Source organism: Montipora capricornis, chromosome 9 (genome assembly GCF_036669925.1).
Source record: "Montipora capricornis isolate CH-2021 chromosome 9, ASM3666992v2, whole genome shotgun sequence".
In the NCBI taxonomy this organism is placed as follows: Eukaryota; Metazoa; Cnidaria; class Anthozoa; order Scleractinia; family Acroporidae; genus Montipora; species Montipora capricornis.
The window spans coordinates 12,141,183-12,158,682 of record NC_090891.1 but is presented as its reverse complement, the minus strand read 5'-3'; the positions used below and the strand labels follow the sequence as shown (position 1 = coordinate 12,158,682).

The 17,500-nt window shown below is 40.4% G+C and overlaps 3 protein-coding genes across 6 annotated transcripts in view; 2 read left to right on the top strand and 1 right to left on the bottom strand.

Annotated features, from left to right (window-relative positions):
- LOC138017032 (mitochondrial import inner membrane translocase subunit Tim10 B-like) overlaps positions 1–2,904 on the bottom strand; it is a 25,532-nt gene extending 22,628 nt beyond the window's left edge. Inside the window, exon 1 of the mRNA XM_068864239.1 lies at positions 2,676–2,904. Within this exon, the coding sequence (XP_068720340.1) occupies positions 2,676–2,714 (39 nt within the window). The 5' untranslated portion in view covers positions 2,715–2,904. The remainder of the gene's footprint in view (positions 1–2,675) is intronic.
- Positions 2,905–2,928: 24 nt separating this feature from the next.
- Positions 2,929–17,500, top strand: part of LOC138017028 (structural maintenance of chromosomes protein 1A-like) — a 168,754-nt gene continuing 154,182 nt past the window's right edge. For 3 of the 4 annotated variants that reach the window (XM_068864235.1, XM_068864233.1, XM_068864236.1), the window contains exons 1-2: positions 2,929–3,083; positions 3,196–3,321. In XM_068864235.1, coding sequence (XP_068720336.1) covers positions 3,213–3,321 — 109 coding nt within the window. In that variant the 5' untranslated portion in view covers positions 2,929–3,083; positions 3,196–3,212. The remainder of the gene's footprint in view (positions 3,084–3,195; positions 3,322–17,500) is intronic. The other variant, XM_068864234.1, reaches the window with a different exon arrangement.
- On the top strand, positions 9,878–10,855 carry LOC138016177 (uncharacterized). The gene has a single exon (XM_068863353.1). It carries the CDS (start codon positions 9,878–9,880, stop codon positions 10,853–10,855), a length of 978 nt encoding a protein of 325 aa, XP_068719454.1.

The window sequence follows — 17,500 nt, the reverse complement described above, 5'->3', positions numbered from 1 at the left end:
TGACATATCTATGTCTGTATCCACATTAACAACTGTGGCTGCAGTCTGGGACTGAATACTGGGCCTCTTGTGAAGCTTTGTTGAATCAAATGTTGTTGTGCATACCTCATAACTGAAATGCAGTTTTCTATTGGGCAAGAACGTACATTGTATCATGTGATGAACCTCACAACTGTATGCGTGTGACTTCCCGAAGGCAAAAAACTCACTAACTCCCTAGGGAAATGCAGGACATGTCTCCTGAAAGCGTAGCAAATATGTGAGCATGTCCAATGCGATTTCCAATGAAATTTGGAAATCTGAGTAATTTTCAAGTTTTCTTTAAGTCATGGCCATAACAAAATGCTTTCAAGTATGACATGAGGAAGAAATACAATAACTGACACGAGATGTACATGTAATTGTTGCTCATTTGTATTTGAGATGTTTGACTTACTGTATAATTAAATTGCAAGGATTATACTCGTATTTAGTCTGGTTCATTTTCAGTTGTGGAGTATAACAAAACACTTAACAACTGGCCCCAAGGGAAACAGTGAGTTTTGTTTCCTCTTGACCCTCAATGTTTGGCTTTGCTTTGCATTAAATTGCAAGGATTATACTCGTATTCAGTCTGGTTCATTTTTAGTTGTGGACTATAACAAAACACTTAACAACTGGCCCCACGGGAAACAGAGAGTTTTGTTCCTCTTGACCCTCAATGGTTGGCTTCGCCTTGGGGAACATTGAGGGTCTAGGGTAAACAGAACTCACTGTTCCCCTTGGGACCAGTAATAAGCACTTAATGATGAGTTGACACTGTTTGCCCACCCCAGCAGTCAATATCATTCAACAAAATTGAACAGATGTTGAAGCAAATTTGCCCGGGCCTAAGCTCTGCGGACCCTTGTGCGTGTGCTACCAAAGAAATGATGGGCAGTACTGTAAGAATCTGCAAAGCACATACATGTGTGTAATGAGCAATTTGTTGCTGAAACAAATGGATTTTGACAAATTTCTAACTTCCTACAGCCATGTTATTCAGTGAATAGTACTCTATTCTGTAGACAGCACTATCCACCCTTGAAACACCTAAGATTATTAATAAAAACTCGTTGAACAATGTCAGCAATCCTTTTTGACTATCTGAGAAGTTACTGACCAGATACTGGAAAAAATGTTGGCTAAACTACATTATTCATGGCCAGTATCTAGAGACTCTACTGACAAACCGGCTTGTTTGCCATCCACTGACTGCCAAAGGATCAAAACAAGCCACCAATATGAGACCCAAATATTTATGTGGCTTGTTCTTTCATCCACAGCTGAGCCAAACAAACCACCAGAATAACAGACCCCAATATTTTAGCTTATGACTCGTTCTTTCATCCAGAAACAAGTTGTTACGATAAGTTCACCTATATCTAGGGTAGATTGTCCTACGTGCTGAATGTGTGTACATGTAATTGGTCAGTTTGCCAACTACATGGTACTCGTGTATCCAAATTGTGATCATAGCCGGAACCTTGATAACTGAAATATTTGGTAGACTTTCATATACTGGACTAACATGGTAGAGGACAAAGGAACCATTGTTATTCTGATTAGGCCTCGCTAATTAGGTATTGTTATGTTTGTTTTGTGCTTTTCAGTTTTATTTTATGGACAGTAATTATTCCGGATCCGGTATATGAAAGACCAGCCGAAATATTAAAAGTCGGTGTTAAATATAACCTGATTGTTACAACCAAAAAATGCCCCTAAAACAGAAGTCAATCAGGAAAGGAAGGAGTGTCTAGTCGATTTAGCGCTTGAGCACTAATTAACTGGGAACACTGTAAACTGAAATGTACAATCAATGCAAATCAAGTCAAATGTTGGTTTTTGAGGAGAGGGGAAAACTGGAATACCCGGAGAAAAACCTCTCAGAGCAGAGTAGAGAACCAACAAACTCAACCCAGATATGATGCTGAGTCTGGGAAAAATATGCAGATTTCTTTGATAGCATCTGCTCCATACTGTGTCCTCTCTTAACCGTGGCATAAATCAACCGGAAAAAATCTAGGTAAAACGTCGGCTTTCGGTTACTGCAGACGAGGTTTTACCTCGGTCAAACTGGGGATTGAACCTGCGGTTTCACCTAGTCAGAACCGCGGCAAATGCACAAATAGTTTCGAGCGGTACTGTATAACATTTTACTTTTTTAGCTGAAATAAAACAGCTGATCCCAGTTGTTCAAAAGCTGGTTAACACTAACCCCAGATTGAAAATTAACCAAGGAGTTTCTTTCTCTAGTCCCAAATGCTGTTCAACGCTGATATTCGGCAAAACTTTATATTAGAAGAAGTCAATCTCGAAAAATAAAACTAAGCAAAAGAAACTTTCACCAAAAAGTTGAAAATATGAAACAAAAGTTTACTCTAATCCTGGATTAAGTTAATCAGCTTTCCAACAACCGGGCCCTGGATATCATGGACCTTTCGTGTTTTTATTCCGGTTCCGGATTCCTCCCTTTCCAGACGCCCAGACGACCGCCATTCTTTCATCCACTGCCGAGCCAAACGAGAAACTTCAATGGGTCTTGAATGTGCCCCTGTATTCTGGAGTTGCTCAATTTTTTACGTGTACCTAATACGAAGTTCTTAAAACTACTTTCACATGTACTGTGTTTTAAATACATGTAGGAAAACACTTACATTTCGAGCCGCTAGATCGTCTGCTTGAAACTTATCCATCAAATTCCTGCTTTTGTTTTGGCGGTAAACCGATTTAACCAGTCATAATCCCATCTCTTCGCTTTTTAACTATATTCAATAGACAAAAGGCGAAATATATAGTACAGCAAGCTACAGTGAGCTACAGCTCCGTACAGTTAGTGAATAAGTCGATCTACGTCATTCCGTCATTCCTACGAGGTCGCTATGAGGGACGCTACGAGGGAGATCTGGGGAAGGTTGTCAGCAGTCGTCGTCATTTTGGTCATGGGCATTGTGACTTCTGAATCCCGCCAAATTTTGCGAAAAATGGGACTGGTAGATGCATTTGAGCTAAAATTCAGATAAAGGACGTGTTCATTCAACTCACTTCAGGAGAAAACCTCGATTGTAAGTTTCACTTGATGTGTCCCAAGCAGACGAGGAAACTGAGATAGCCATTGCTCGGTTCTGAGTTTATTGTGTGTCATTGAAACACCTTCGGTTTATTCTTTTTCGTTAGAAGGTGCTGAATTAAATATGGGTTACCTACAACGACTTGAGTTAGAAAATTTCAAGTCCTACAAAGGAAAGCATACTATTGGACCTTTCAAGCGCTTTACAGCTATTATTGGGCCAAATGGATGCGGTAAGAGGAAAGGAAAACAAACAAAAATAGTTATGATGAAAGTTAATATATTCTTGGTTTGCACCCACGTGACACGGCGGCCTTGCTGGATGGCAATACAATTTCATTTCGCGGAATTTGCATAATAGTAAAGTTTAGTCCGCAGGGGAGAGACAGGTTATTGTTCTTGCCATCCAACACAGCCGCTGTGATGTCAGATGCAAACCATCGATATGAAAGCCATATATATTTGAACTGCGGAGAGATGAATTGAGTTAAGATGCTGATCATCGCAGTTGTAGTTATTAATTAAGGTTACTTGAGCATTAACAAAAGGAAAGGCTGAAAAATTTAGGCTTGAATAGGATTTGAACCCTGGAATACCAGTGCAGTGTTCTGCCAGTTGAGCTATCAAACCATCTGGGACCTCATTCATGTGAGTTCATATTGAGCCCATAGAGTTAAAATATATAGCAATATTTCCAGTTTACAAACATTGAAGTCACAGTTCTTTTGATATTGAAATATGCCAACCATGGAACAAAAGAACTTATTGTTTCAACACTCAATTAGCTTCTGGTTGGTACATGTATATTAATTACAATGGGTGACGTAATGCTACATGTATATAGCTTTCATATATGTGACCTCACACAGGAAAACGTTCAGTAACGTTTTGACTTAAACGGACAAAACTAACGGCTAACTAACAGACGGGTAATGGAAGCTAGCGGTACCTAATGGTATACTAACGCTTTTAAAGGCACCGCTAACGGTTTGCAAAGTCATGCTAACGCATTGCTGCAAGCATTTAACGGTTACCGGTAAGTCAGTTTGACTAACAAGCGCTTCGGAAGCAGCTCAAAGCGTTAAGTGGTCAGCTAGTGAATGGCTAGAGGTGTTAGATGGTTAGTGAATAGAATACATGTACTTGAAAGCTTTTAACTGTTGGAGTAAGCCATTTATCCGCAATACTAAACCAAAGTTGAAGTGGAAGCCTAAGCGGCGAACGATAAATAAACAAGTGCAGCAGATTTTTAACCCATCGACATCCAAGCTGACCTGAATTATTGTAACTAGCCACAAACATGGAGGCTTGATCTTAAACCTCTGCCCACTCCCCCTTAGGAAATCTGTATTTTTTGTTGTTATGGAGATTTAGTAGGATAATTGACCAATCATTTGTCATCTTGTGAGCATATTTTGACAGCTGATATGAGACTCAACGAGTTCTGGATTTTTGCCAAATTACACGACAACAACGGGTGATGCGTGAGGTACAGTACTGGCCGCAGGAATAGCAGCATTACACGGGCGCATCATGTGCTTAAGTCCACCATATTGCGTGCAATTTACACGCAAATGTGTGCGATACGCGAGGGAAGAAAAAATACATGAAAGTGAGTGTAAATAATTACACACAAATTCTTCAAAGTACGTGTAAAATTTTACACGCAGAGTTTCGTGTAAACAAGGGCAGAGTATTCACTGTTGTACATCAATTTGTAGCGGGTTTTTCTTGAAGAAAATGTTGCATGTCTAATTGTCCTAGTGGTTTCCGAAGAATTTATTCAGCTTTGCATTTCAACATTTTTGCGACAAGTGTCCACTTTGCTTGAATAAGCAAGACTTGGTTTGAATGACTGTCGTTGCTCCACATGTTTGCGTTTGTTTCATTTCGTGTACCATCTCAGTGGGTGAAGTCATTCCTAAAATAAAAAGGTTGCGAGTCGGATGATAAATCACTGCTGCTAAGGAGAATAATTATGTTATAAGTGAAAGTAATGATATACCATGATGACGTTCCATTTCATTTTCCTTTCACTGCTCACCGCCTGTAAACGAGCGCATCGCCGATCTATTTTAGATCGGTGATGCGCTCATTCACAGAATAGGACCGAATTTTCTTGCTCCAACGGCTTATTACCTTTGTGGTATAAAGGATTAATTGATATGCCTTGATATGCTGGATTTTTCTGTCTAACCAGAGAAACACGTGTTTTACATGTAAGTTTTCATGTTACTTTAGCGAATTTGGAAAAACACCCAGGAACCTAACAAGCCTTTCATACAATGAATATTGCTAACGCAAGTTATTTTAAAAGTACAAGCTAAAATCTTTATTATTTATACACCTTGAATCTTGATTACAGCGATGTGAAATGCCTACACAATGAATTCTGGAGGGAAAAGTTTGCTTTTGCAGGAGCGGTTAACTAGCTAATTGGTGGAAACCGCAGACACTAAATTTATTACTGCGGTACTGCAGTAACAGTGGTTTAGCAGTCATCAACCGCGCCTCTCACCTCTGTGACCCAGGTTCAACCCTGGCCTCAGGTTGTGTGTAGGCTGAGTTTCAATCAACGTCAATCAGACTCCGAGGGTTCTTCTCCAGGTACTTCGGTTTCCACCCTCATCAAAATCAACTCTCAATTGATTACATCCACCTGCGGGCGGATACCCTCAATAGGGATAACCTCTGTTATTAAATTCTCAACCTCGGATAATGCATTTCGTGTGCTCTGATTGGTTCACTCAATCTCTGTTATCAGCTCGTATACCTTGGTTTGACCTTGTATGGTAAATGATTGCGTTAAGCGTTGCTAAACTAAAAATGTTTTCGTCGGAATGCCAAATTTCTCTTTGAATAAAGCCAAAAAGGAGAAAAAAACTTTTTTTTTGGAAAGTTTGGATCAATTCCGACGTTTAGAAGTTAGCGAAAAGGCAAGAAATGTTTTTGTGATGAGCCTGCGTCTGTCTGACAACAAGGTATTACACAACATCGCATCAGTTCTCATTAAGTTTTCTTCGATTTCGCTTGGATTTGCTCGCTTTTTCCGCTCGTATTTTGTACTTCCAAATTTTTGGAGTTGAAGGAATTTAATAAAACAATTATTCCATTCGCGCTTGTTGGATATGAGACTGGTTATAGCCAACTCCGCGCTACGCGCCTCGTTGGCTATTTGCCATCTCATATCCAACGCGTGCTTATGGAATAATTGTTAAGTATCCTTCCCTTTCATTGGAATAAATGAATAAAGTTGGTATTATTATTATTATTATTGCTTGTACGTGTAGTTCAGTTATTTAGGTCTTCTTGTCTACCTTTTTTCTTGCCCACCCATATCCAAGACACTAGTTTATAATTAAATTTTTGCTGATTGCCGGATACATGGCTATTGATTACCATAATGTAATGTAGAAATTATAGGAGACTATATCTACCAAATTACATTTAGGCAGCCAGATCTCAACTTGTGTATGTGTCATGGTTTAGACTCAACAACAGTAATTTTTTTCTTCGATCTTTACTGTTTCATATGGAAAGGCATGATGTTCACTTCAAGGTCTGACTTGGAATGAGTAACCAAAAGTTTTTTCCAGCCTTATTTATTGATAAGCGGTCAGTAAGAGTGAAATAAAATCAATTATTATTGTTACAGATGTAAGGGACTCATAAGACAAAGTAATGAACTGTAAACTAACAGAGGTGGTATCAACTCATCTTCAATGTGAGAAATGCAAATGTTAGTCAGAACCAGCATTTTAATCACACCCCTTTGTTATGGCCTGTTTCGGTGAAGCTTTCTGTCGTTACTTCACAAAACAATAACTTAATTTGTTAAAGTTTCAAACAACTGGTATCCTTCTGAATACCAAATTTCCAAATTTTTTCTGGTGCATCAGAATGGTGCCAAGGAATTCAGATTGAAATCCCAAAGGACAAGGTCAAACAATTTCTTCTGTGAAGAACACAATCTAAACAAAAAAAGTTATGTTATAATCTTCCTCGCTTTCTAGAGCTGCTAATAAAGCTTTGCGAATTGATTTCTTAAACGCCAGTTTAGGTAGATTACTTACTCGCGATGGGAGACAATTCCACGCTTTCACGCCAATGGTCTTGATAAATTTGTCACAAAAATCTTTTGGAGCAGAGTTATTTGAAACATCATACATAGAGTGTAAGATAGCTTGAAAGTAAAGCAGGTGAATGGGTAATATTTTTGAAGAAATGAAAAAAGGAATAGCATGAGTTCTTGGATTAAAAAAAATACATCAAACGTATTGCACGTTTTTGAAGTAACAGTAATTTATTAAGGTGGGCATTAGCGGCTTGGCCCCAAGCAGTTAAACCACATGTCAAGTAGGGAAGTATGAGGGACTGATATATGCTTCTCAAAGTACAGAATGGAACAAAGTGTCTTAGACGAGAGATTACTCCAACAATTTTACTAATCTTTATGACGATATAGTCTACGTGATATTTCCAGGACAAATGGTTGTCAATCAGAACACCTAAGTACTTAACATATTCCTTACACTCCAGACCTGACAATATGTTGGTGCTGTAGTCTATTACTTTGAGTTTGATCTCATAATTTAGCAATCGCTGTGGAGGTCGAAAAATAACAAAGTTAGATTTCTTAATGTTAAGTGTCAGCTTATTTACATGCAGCCATTCACATACATTTTTCAGCTCTTTGTTAACAGTCTCTTTGAGGGACTTGAGATGTCTATCAGCATAAAGCATGTTTGTGTCATCCGCAAATAGAACAAAATTTAACTTCTGTGAAGAATTTAGAATATCGTTAATAAATATCAGAAATAGAAGAGGACCCAGCACTGAGCTTTGTGGAACACCACATGGGACAATTTCCTTAAACAAATTGATCTCAGTTGTTTGAGTGCGCTTAAATAGGTATGATGAAAACCAATCGTTAACAATGCCTCGGACTCCATAGTGATTTAATTTGTTGAGCAAGATTGACTGATCAACTGTATCGAAAGCTTTCTTTAAATCAATAAAAATATCACACGAAAACAGTTTATTGTCCATGTTCCTTTGTATGGAGTTGACGATATCAAGTATTGCATGTTGAGTGGAATGTTCATCTCGGAAACCATACTGCGATCTATAAAGAATATCATTTTTATCAATAAACGCTTTTAATCGGTTAAACATTATTTTCTCAAAGATACGATTGTAGTTAGATAATAAAGAAATTGGTCTATAGTTGGCCGGGTCAGTGTCATCATCATCTTTGTAGACTGGAGTGACTTTAGCTTGCTTTAATTTGGAGGGGTACTCTCCTGAAATAACTGACAAGTTCATTAGTTTTGCCAATGGATTAGACAGAATATATCTGGCAGAGCGAAGCATGCGATTCAGGCAGGAATACAAACCATGCGCCTTATTGAGAGGGATAGAGAGTATCTCCCTTTTAATCTCAGCTGGTGCAACTGGATCAAAAAAGAACGACTTCTCATAATTTCCGTGTAGGTATTCACTAAAATGACGATTAGATGATGGCAAATTGGACGCAAGTCTGTGTCCCACAGAAGAAAAGTGCTTGTTGAAAATATTAGTGATTTCCATAGGGTCATATGTTAAGTTACGTCTTGTTGGGCACCTAACAGAGGAAAAGTCTCCAGACTTTTTCTTTCCTCGATTAATGAGATCATTAATACCGGCCCAAGTTTGTTTCATATTATATAAATTATCAGAGAAAAAACTATGAAAATATATCTTTTTTGACTGACGTGAAATATTAAGAATTTTGTTCCTATAGATTCTATACACTTCCTTGTTACCAGACAGGTAAAGCGAATTCTTCACTCTTATCGATTTCCTTATCCCGCGTGTAATCCAGGGCTTTGAGAGTTGCTTTGCTCTTTGTCTTGACAGTTTTCAAGGGGGCATGTTTATCCACGGCTTTGTTTACCTTATTGTAAAATGTAGAGGAATGTAATGTTCATATAAACTGGAGGTTATTGATACCGGATGTTCGCTAGGACCTATGGGATATATGGAACAGCTATCATGGCGTCCACCTATGCTGTAACACGTTTTCTTGCAACTGTTTATTAAATCGTTGTTAATCTTTTGCATCCTGTTTTGAAATCCATTCAAAACATCACAAATGGTGACAAGGATGGGATGCAAGTAATCGAAAACGGAAATCTTTGCGTTTAAAGTGTTAAATCAACCGGAGAATCCTACCGATCAGCCTTGTTTTCGATGCCTGCAGATTCTTCATCAAGCACTTCGCCTTCGCAGCCTTCAGCAGCCTCTGCAATGGCAGTTAACCTACCGACCTTTCCTGAGCTTGATCTTCAACCAAGAGGTACAGTACCCGTTCGCTTTGAGAAGTATGTCAAGTGTTTGGACCACTTGTTTACAGCAATGAACATTACCCGAGCATCTCAAAAGAAAGCCATGTTGTTGCATTACGTGGGAGAAGAAACCTGTGATGTGTTTGAGACCCTTACCGTTCCAGAACCGCCGGAAGGAAGTGACGAATACAAGACTGCCATAAAGGCTCTTGCTGACCATTTCGAGGCTCAAAAGTGTGTGGATTATCACGTCTATGTCTTTCGTCAGGAAATGCAAAAGTCTGGTGAAAACATTATCGAGTTTTACACACGTCTCCAGCTGTTAGCATGCAAGTGTCAACTCGCCGATCCCGAACTGGAAATGAAGTGGCAGATTATTCAAGGAACCTCATCGCTTCGCCTGAGACGTAAAGCAATCGGACAGAGCCTCAATCTTGAGAAATTGTTTAAAGTAGCTCACGCCATGGAAACCGCTGACGAACAGACCAGTCAGATGGAGAAAAAGCAATCCAATGCACTGGGCTATGGTAGAAATAAAGCAACCGACGTTCAGCAGAAAGAGAATTCTCATGGTCTACCAAAGTCTGGATTGCGTAACAATAGGTGTGGTTTATGTGGTGGAAATTACCCACATCAAGGAACTTGCCCTGCTCAAGGTAAAAAGTGTTTGAACTGTGGCAAAATGAACCATTTCTCCAAAGTTTGTCTTGGCAAACCCAATAATCGGTCCAAATCTGTGCATCCAAGGAAAACGTCAAGAGGTAAATACCATGTCAGGTCTGCAGATGTTGAAGAGTCTCCGAGTAGTGAAATGTCATCTCTAGTTGGTGTTGATAGTGACAACAGTGAAGAGTATACTTTTAACATTGGTGCACAGGGACACGAAGCTGGCAAGCCTATCTTTCAGGTCACCATCATGAACACACCAACCCGCATTATGGCAGATTCAGGAGCAACCGTGAATATGTTAAGCAAGAGAGACTTTGATTGCCTTAAATCAAAGCCACAACTGGTTGAAACAAGTGCCAAAGTGTATCCGTACATGTCTGATAAGCCACTAACCCTGTGTGGAAAGTTCCGAGCTACTGTCACCAATGGTAGCAGTTCATCCGTGGAAACATTCTATGTCGCAAAGGGTTCATCAAGCTCCATACTTTGCTGGACAACCTCACAAGCATTAAATCTTATTAAAGCTGTTAGTACGGTCAAACCTCCTGTTAGCCTACCTCCTGATGCCCCAGATTTTCTCAAGGAATTTCCTAATCTAACCAGTGGAATGGGCAAGTACAAAGGTGAACCAGCACGCATACATGTAGATGAATCTGTCAAACTTGTGGCTCAGCCACATCGCCGAGTCCCTTTCCATGTAAGAAAACAAGTGGAGGAAGAACTCAAACAGCTCGAAAATGGTGACATCATTGAACGCCTAGAAGCTAGCTAGGCCCCACCCCTTGGGTATCGCCAATTGTTGTTGTGCCCAAGCCGAATAAACCGAACGAGATTAGAATTTGTGTGGACATGCATTCATTAAACAAAGCTATCATCAGGGAGCGACACATCATACCCACCATCGATGACGTAGTGTCGGACTTGAACGGTTTTAAAGTGTTTAGTAAGATCGACTTAAATCAAGGGTACCACCAGATCCCATTGCATCCCGACTCGAGAGCACTGAGCACGTTTTCTACACACGTTGGACTGTTCCAATACAAACGTCTCAATTTTGGTCTCTCGTGCGCAGCAGAAATCTTCCAAAAGAAGGTGGGTGATGCAATCCGTGGCATACCCTGCGTCAAGAACATCAGTGATGACATCTATGTTGGGGGCGCAGACCAAGACACTCATGACTGACATCTGAGACAAGTGTTCCATCAACTCCAGGAGAGTGGTCTGACAATAAACTTACCTAATTGTCAGTTTCGGGTTCCCACTATGCTCTTGTTTGGCCGTGTGTTCTCTGAACAGGGCATGTCACCTGACCCTAAAAAGGTTGAAGCTCTTCAAAATGTTGTGCCACCATGTATCTGAAGTACAAAGCCTCCTTAGCTCAGCTGCATTCTGCTTCAGGTTCATCAAGAATTTTGCACTAATCACCAGGCCTCTTCGACAGCTGACCTGTAATGGAGTGAAGTGGCAGTGGACTGAGGAAGAACAGTCATCATTTGAATGCCTAAAAGCGGCATTATCTACCAAGACTACCCTTGGATACTTTGATCCAAAGAAACCTATGTCCATCTTTGTCGATGGTAGTCCCATTGGTTTAGGTGCTTAGTCGACTGTGAGCTCTGAACTATGACACTATAGTGTGTTAAGTTAACAATGCTGTCACCTGTACAAAAACGTCTGTTTCTGTTGGACTTTTATTTCAGTCAGTAGTCATAGTTTCATGGACACTGATTAGTTTTTACTTTCCATATTACTCTAGAGAGTTACCCACTTGGGGGAAAGAGATGTAATGTTCATATAAACCGGAAGTTATTGATAGCGGATGTTTGCTAGGACCTATGGGATATATGGAACAGAGCGATCATGGCGTCTGCCTTTGCTGTAACACGTTTTCTTGCAACTGTTTATTAAATCGTTGTTAATCTTTTGCATCCTGTTTTGAAATCCATTCAAAACATCACAAGAAAGAACGATTTATATTGCCTTGTTCCATAGTGATGACGGTATCCCAGTTAATTTCAGCGAGCTCAGCAACAAAATCATGTTCTGAGAAATGAGAATAATCTCTTCTTGATATTTTGCTATTTACAGCAATCACCTTGACTCCATGAACAAAACAGAATTGTGAATAGTGGTCGCTAATGTCAGACACGATGTTCCCACTTATAATTTTGCTATCAAGCTTGTTAACAAAAATGTTATGAATTAGGGTTGCGGTGTCATTATATACTCGAGTTGGTTTGTTAACTGTTGGAATAAATGAACAGCTTTGTAATGAGAGAAAACATGTTTCAACAGCAAGGAGGTTTATGTTGAAATCACCCATGATAAAAATGGGTTTATCTAAAGCGCTGAACTTTTCCAGTGTTTCATCAAAATAGTCCAAGAATTGTTGTGGAGAGTTATGTTGTCTATACATTACACCACAGATGATGTTTGGCTGCCGAGAGAGATGAATTTCGATCCATAAAGCTTGGAAAGCCTCGTTGGAAGTTTTGTCAATAATCGTGTAATTCAAGCTGTCTTTGACATAGATGCCAATACCTCCAGAAGCTAGAACAACGTATTCAAATTTATAGCCAGGTACAGACGTGTCAAAGTTTACAGAATCAACTGTATTTATTTTTAAATTAGTTTCAGAAACTCCAATTACAGAAAAACTATAATTCAGTTCATCTAACAAATACACCTGGAGGTTTTCAAGGTTACGTCTTAGGCTTCTTACATTATTATGAAGCAAAGAGAAATTGCTCTCGTTGCGAGGTAGCTTACATGTATTCTTTAAAAGGTTGAAGCTATGCGGCAAATAATAGTGGCTCTTAATGTTTTCATAAAACAAATCAGAATTGGAGTTTATGCCGTTTTGTATGTTTAGAGAGAACAGATCTAAATCATATAGACTTGAAAGTTTATCTAGATACTTCTTAGTAGGCAAACTATTCATTATGGCGTTATTAAACTGGCCATGATATGAAGCAATGTCACTCACACTGGCATAAGGCAATTCGCGAAATAACAATTTCGCAGTCGTTGCTATGGTGTTCACAATTTCCAAATCGAAATTAGAAATGAAAGAAGTTTAACTTATCTTCCTCTTTGAATTCCGGAGAGGTCACTGACATCCTTAATCCGAACGGCTCTTGAGTCTTCACTCTTGCAAAGATAAATAGCACCATTCTTGGCCCAACAATACTTGAAATGGTACTGGGTCTTGAATTTGTTTTCTTCATAGAGAACTTCTTGAAGTCGTGTTGTGAGATGTTCAAAGACTCTAACGGCGGTAAGGGATACGTTATCTCTGAAGCCAAGGGCAGCAGGATTGGCTTTGTTGGCATCGGCTCGTTTGGCCATAACTTTGTCTCTTGCGAGGCAACGGACAAATTTACAGACTATAGCCTTTGGTCTGGGATTTTGGCTTGAATTATTTCTGCCAGGAACTCGATGCGCTGTATCAATATCGTTTATCGAGACATCTGCACCCATTTCTCTGAATGAAGCTACACATATTCTGCTAGTTTCATCCGCAGATTCGTTAGTTCCCTTTTCTGGTACACCAACTATTTTTATGTTGTAGCGATAGCTATACCGTACTTATTCGGCTACAAGCCGAGCTCGGCTATAAGCCGAGACCCCAAACTTCTTACGGAAAAAATCAACTCGATTGACACGAATTGAAAATGCATAATACTCGGCTATAAGCCGAGACTCATTTTAGGTCTTGATTTGTATTATCGACTATGGAATTTTCGTAATTTAAAATACAAATTGACATTGGTTTTCGTAGCAAAGAATTCAAGGTAAGATTTTCCCTTTAATGCGTACGGTTTTTTTGCTTGGAAAATGTCGCTACAAGAAGAAATCCACTTGCGTTTCTGTCTCAAGTTTGCTATGGTGTCATGTGACAAGCTTGTTTACACGACCTGTGCTGGTGCAATCTCGTTCCCAGACTCCTCGTTCCTTCGATGGGTAAACCAGGCTTGGCGCGATATTCCCGAGGAGATGGTGAGGCGTTCTTTCAAGACTTGTGGCACCTCTATAACGCACTCGACGGCACAGAAGACGATGCAGTCTTCGACGAGAATATTCCAGAACAAAAAAAAAGTGAAGATGAGGAAATGGACGACGAATTCGAGACAGACAGCGAGGAAGAAGACGAGCAATAAGATCGATCCCGATCACACAACAACACGAATGGCTCCTTAACGAGCCACCAAGTAATAAAAATCCATATTACACCAACAACAACTTCTCTTCATTTTACAAGTAATTTAGTTCGGCCTGTAAGTGAATACACGTTCATTTGCTACTGTTTTAATTTGATGAGAAAATTCTTTTTATCAAAAATACTCGGCTATAAGCCGAGACCCCTTCTACGGCTTCAAATTTGCCCAAATTGATTGAGGATTTGTGTAAAAATCGCTCGGCTTATAGCTGAATAAGTACGGTAAGCTTGGAATTCGTCTATCGCCTTTGCTACATTGTCAATCTTCACAGCAAGCTCAGATACGCATTTGCCGAGATGCTGTAGTTCCTTTTTAACTGCAATTCTGAAGTTATTAAGATCGTGATATTCCTTACTTAAATAGGACAAGGTATATTCCTCTTCTGTTATCACGTTGGCAGTAGCCTGAGTAACGTATTAACCTTCAGGCGGTTCTTCCTGTTGCGATGCTGATCGAGGTTCTTGTTGCTCGATAATATTGCTTTAAGCGCGGCAATTTCCTTAGTCAATGATTCCACATTTGCTCGTAGGTTTGCATTCTCTTGTTTAAGAGTTGTGTCTTTCCCAGGTATTGTTAAAATAATATCCGAAATTAAAGAAAAACTAGATTTACAGGTGGAGCTTACAAAATCGTGTCCACTATTTCCTTCAATCCCAACATTTCCATCATGTCCTCTGTCCTCTTTTTCTCCATCAGTTTTGCACCACACATTGCTCTCACCATTGCTCAAAATTGCTATCTTATTTTCCCTCAGACACCATGTCTCACTCCCATATAACATCGCCACGATTTAGGGATTTTGATACCTAAATGGGAAATACCGGTATTTGAATTGAAAGATGCCTTTTCTGTTGACAATGGAAATGACTCACTCAAAATGATATCCAAAGTTATCTTCTGGCTTTGTATGTAGGGACTGTTGTATTCTGTGCTTAACGATAACTCACAACCGCATTTAAGACTCATTTAAGCTCCAGACCTTCCTAATAACCTTCTCCCGCTCTCCTAATATCCCGTATGTCCATCACGCAACCTACACTACATCCCTCCTTTTCTTTACAGAATATAAAGCATGTTCCTTAGTGGTCAAACACAATCCAAACGCTGAGTTCGAATCAATCAGTCGCAGTCAGTCTCAACCCAAAAAAAACATTGTCCTTGAGGTTCAAGACATATACTACTTTTTTTTTTCTTTGCAACAACAACGTTGTTCAATCTTAAAGAGCAGATAATAATCACTGTTCACTGTTGATCCTATTCCCCGTAGCGATCTGGAGGGTGTCTGTTTCGTTGCGGTCTTCTTTCCATGTCATGATCCACCCGTGGCTCTTCTTCATGATCACTACTTTTATCAGGTTGCTCTTCTCTTATGTTAAATTTCTTGACTTATGGCGCGTTCCTATGGTATTGACCTTTCTGACTCTTTTGCGGGGACTGAATCACCACACTATTACCCTTTCTCTCTACGATTTCATAAGGCTCAGGCTGAAAATTGGTTGACAGCTTGTTCTACTTTTTCTGCTTTAGAAGCACCTGGTCTCCCACTTGGAGATCGCAAGGTTGAGCGCCTCTACTTGTGTCTGCATAAGTCTTTGCCTTAGTCTTCTTTTCCCAGTCACGGTCTTGTAGTTCCTCATCATTTACTGCTCTCTCGCATAACTCTGGCAGCTTTGTGCGTATTCTTCGGCCAAACAATGACTCTGCCGGGGAGACTCCGGTAACACTGTGTGGCGTTGTTCTATAGGTTGCGAGGTAGTGAACGAGCTCTATCCTCCAATCTTTACCTTCCGCTTGTGCGATCCTCATACTCTTGAGCAAACTCCGGTTTTGTCGCTCTGCCTCGCCATTGGCTTGGGCCCATAATGGAGTAACCTTATGGTGTAGAATGCCATTATCCACAAGGTACTTCTCAAATTCTTCGGATCGGAACTGCGGTCCGTTATCACTCGTTATGCTCACAGGTAGACCATGGACAGCAAATATTCTCTCAAGACGCAAGATGATCTGGGACACGACGATTGATGTCAAGATTTCTACTTCATAGTATCTGGTGTAATAGTCAACAACGACCAACAGGTACTCCCCATGTGGCATCGGCCTCAAAAGGTCTAAAGACAAGTCCTGCCATTTGCCGTGCGGTAGTTCAGTGGGCATCAAAGGCTCTGGTGACGTAGGTTGTCCGACTAATTGACATCCATGGCAGGACCGCACATAGCGTTCTGCATCTTTGTCTATCTCAGGCCACCAAACTTTTGTTCGCAGTTCGTGGCAACTATCCCCACGTGACCCTCGTGTGCAATAGACAGTACCCGCTGTCTTAAACTACCGGGGATAACGATGCAGGTCCCCCGCAGAACTACTTTGCCCTTGGTACATAGTTCTCCTCTTACTGGAAAATATTGAACTGTTTCTTTGTTGTTCCAGTCACCAACACGGATGCACTGTCTGACATCGGAGAGCTCCTTATCGTGATGTGAATGCTCTTCCACCTCCCGTGTCGTCATGGCTTTTGGAGTCGCTGTCTGGGCTACGAATCGCACATACTCCTCCGCAACGGTCTTTATCCTCCGCCCTTGCTGGTGGTCCCGACAAATCAATCTGGATAAGGCATCTGCTATGTTTTCACTGCCTGGCTTGTATTTGACTGTGTAATCAAATTCTTGCATGCGCAATACCCAACGTTCAATGCGCACTGGGGGATTTGACTTCTTGGAATACAGAACTTCCAATGGCTCGTGATCTGTTATAAGGAGAAACTTGGTTACATATAGATAAGTATGAAAGCGCTCGCATGCCCATACGATGGCTAGCGCCTTTCGCTCAGTTTGGCTGTATCTGCGTTCAACGTGAGTGAGGCTGCGACTAGCATACATAATCACTCTGAATTCACCTCGTTGTTTCTGGGCAAGCACAGCACCCAACCCCACTGGGCTTGCATCAGTAATAACATGTGTCACAGCTTCTTTGTCATAGTATCCTTGAAATTCTGGTAATTGTGAAGAAGAGCTCCCCAAAAATCCTGTCGGCCGACTGTCGGTCAACTGTCGGCCGACAGTTGACCGACAGCTTACCGACAGTCTACCGACAGCTAACCAACAGGTTACCGATCGGTTAAGAAAAGAGAAAAATTGTGGCAAAAACGAGCAGTTAACGTGACATTCCGTAATGGTGATGTATGACTCGACAGACTTCACCTA

Bases quoted from the DNA above. Each gene is read 5' to 3' on its own strand.
- LOC138016177 (XM_068863353.1), top strand. From the start codon at position 9,878: ATGGAAACCGCTGACGAACAGACCAGTCAGATGGAGAAAAAGCAATCC.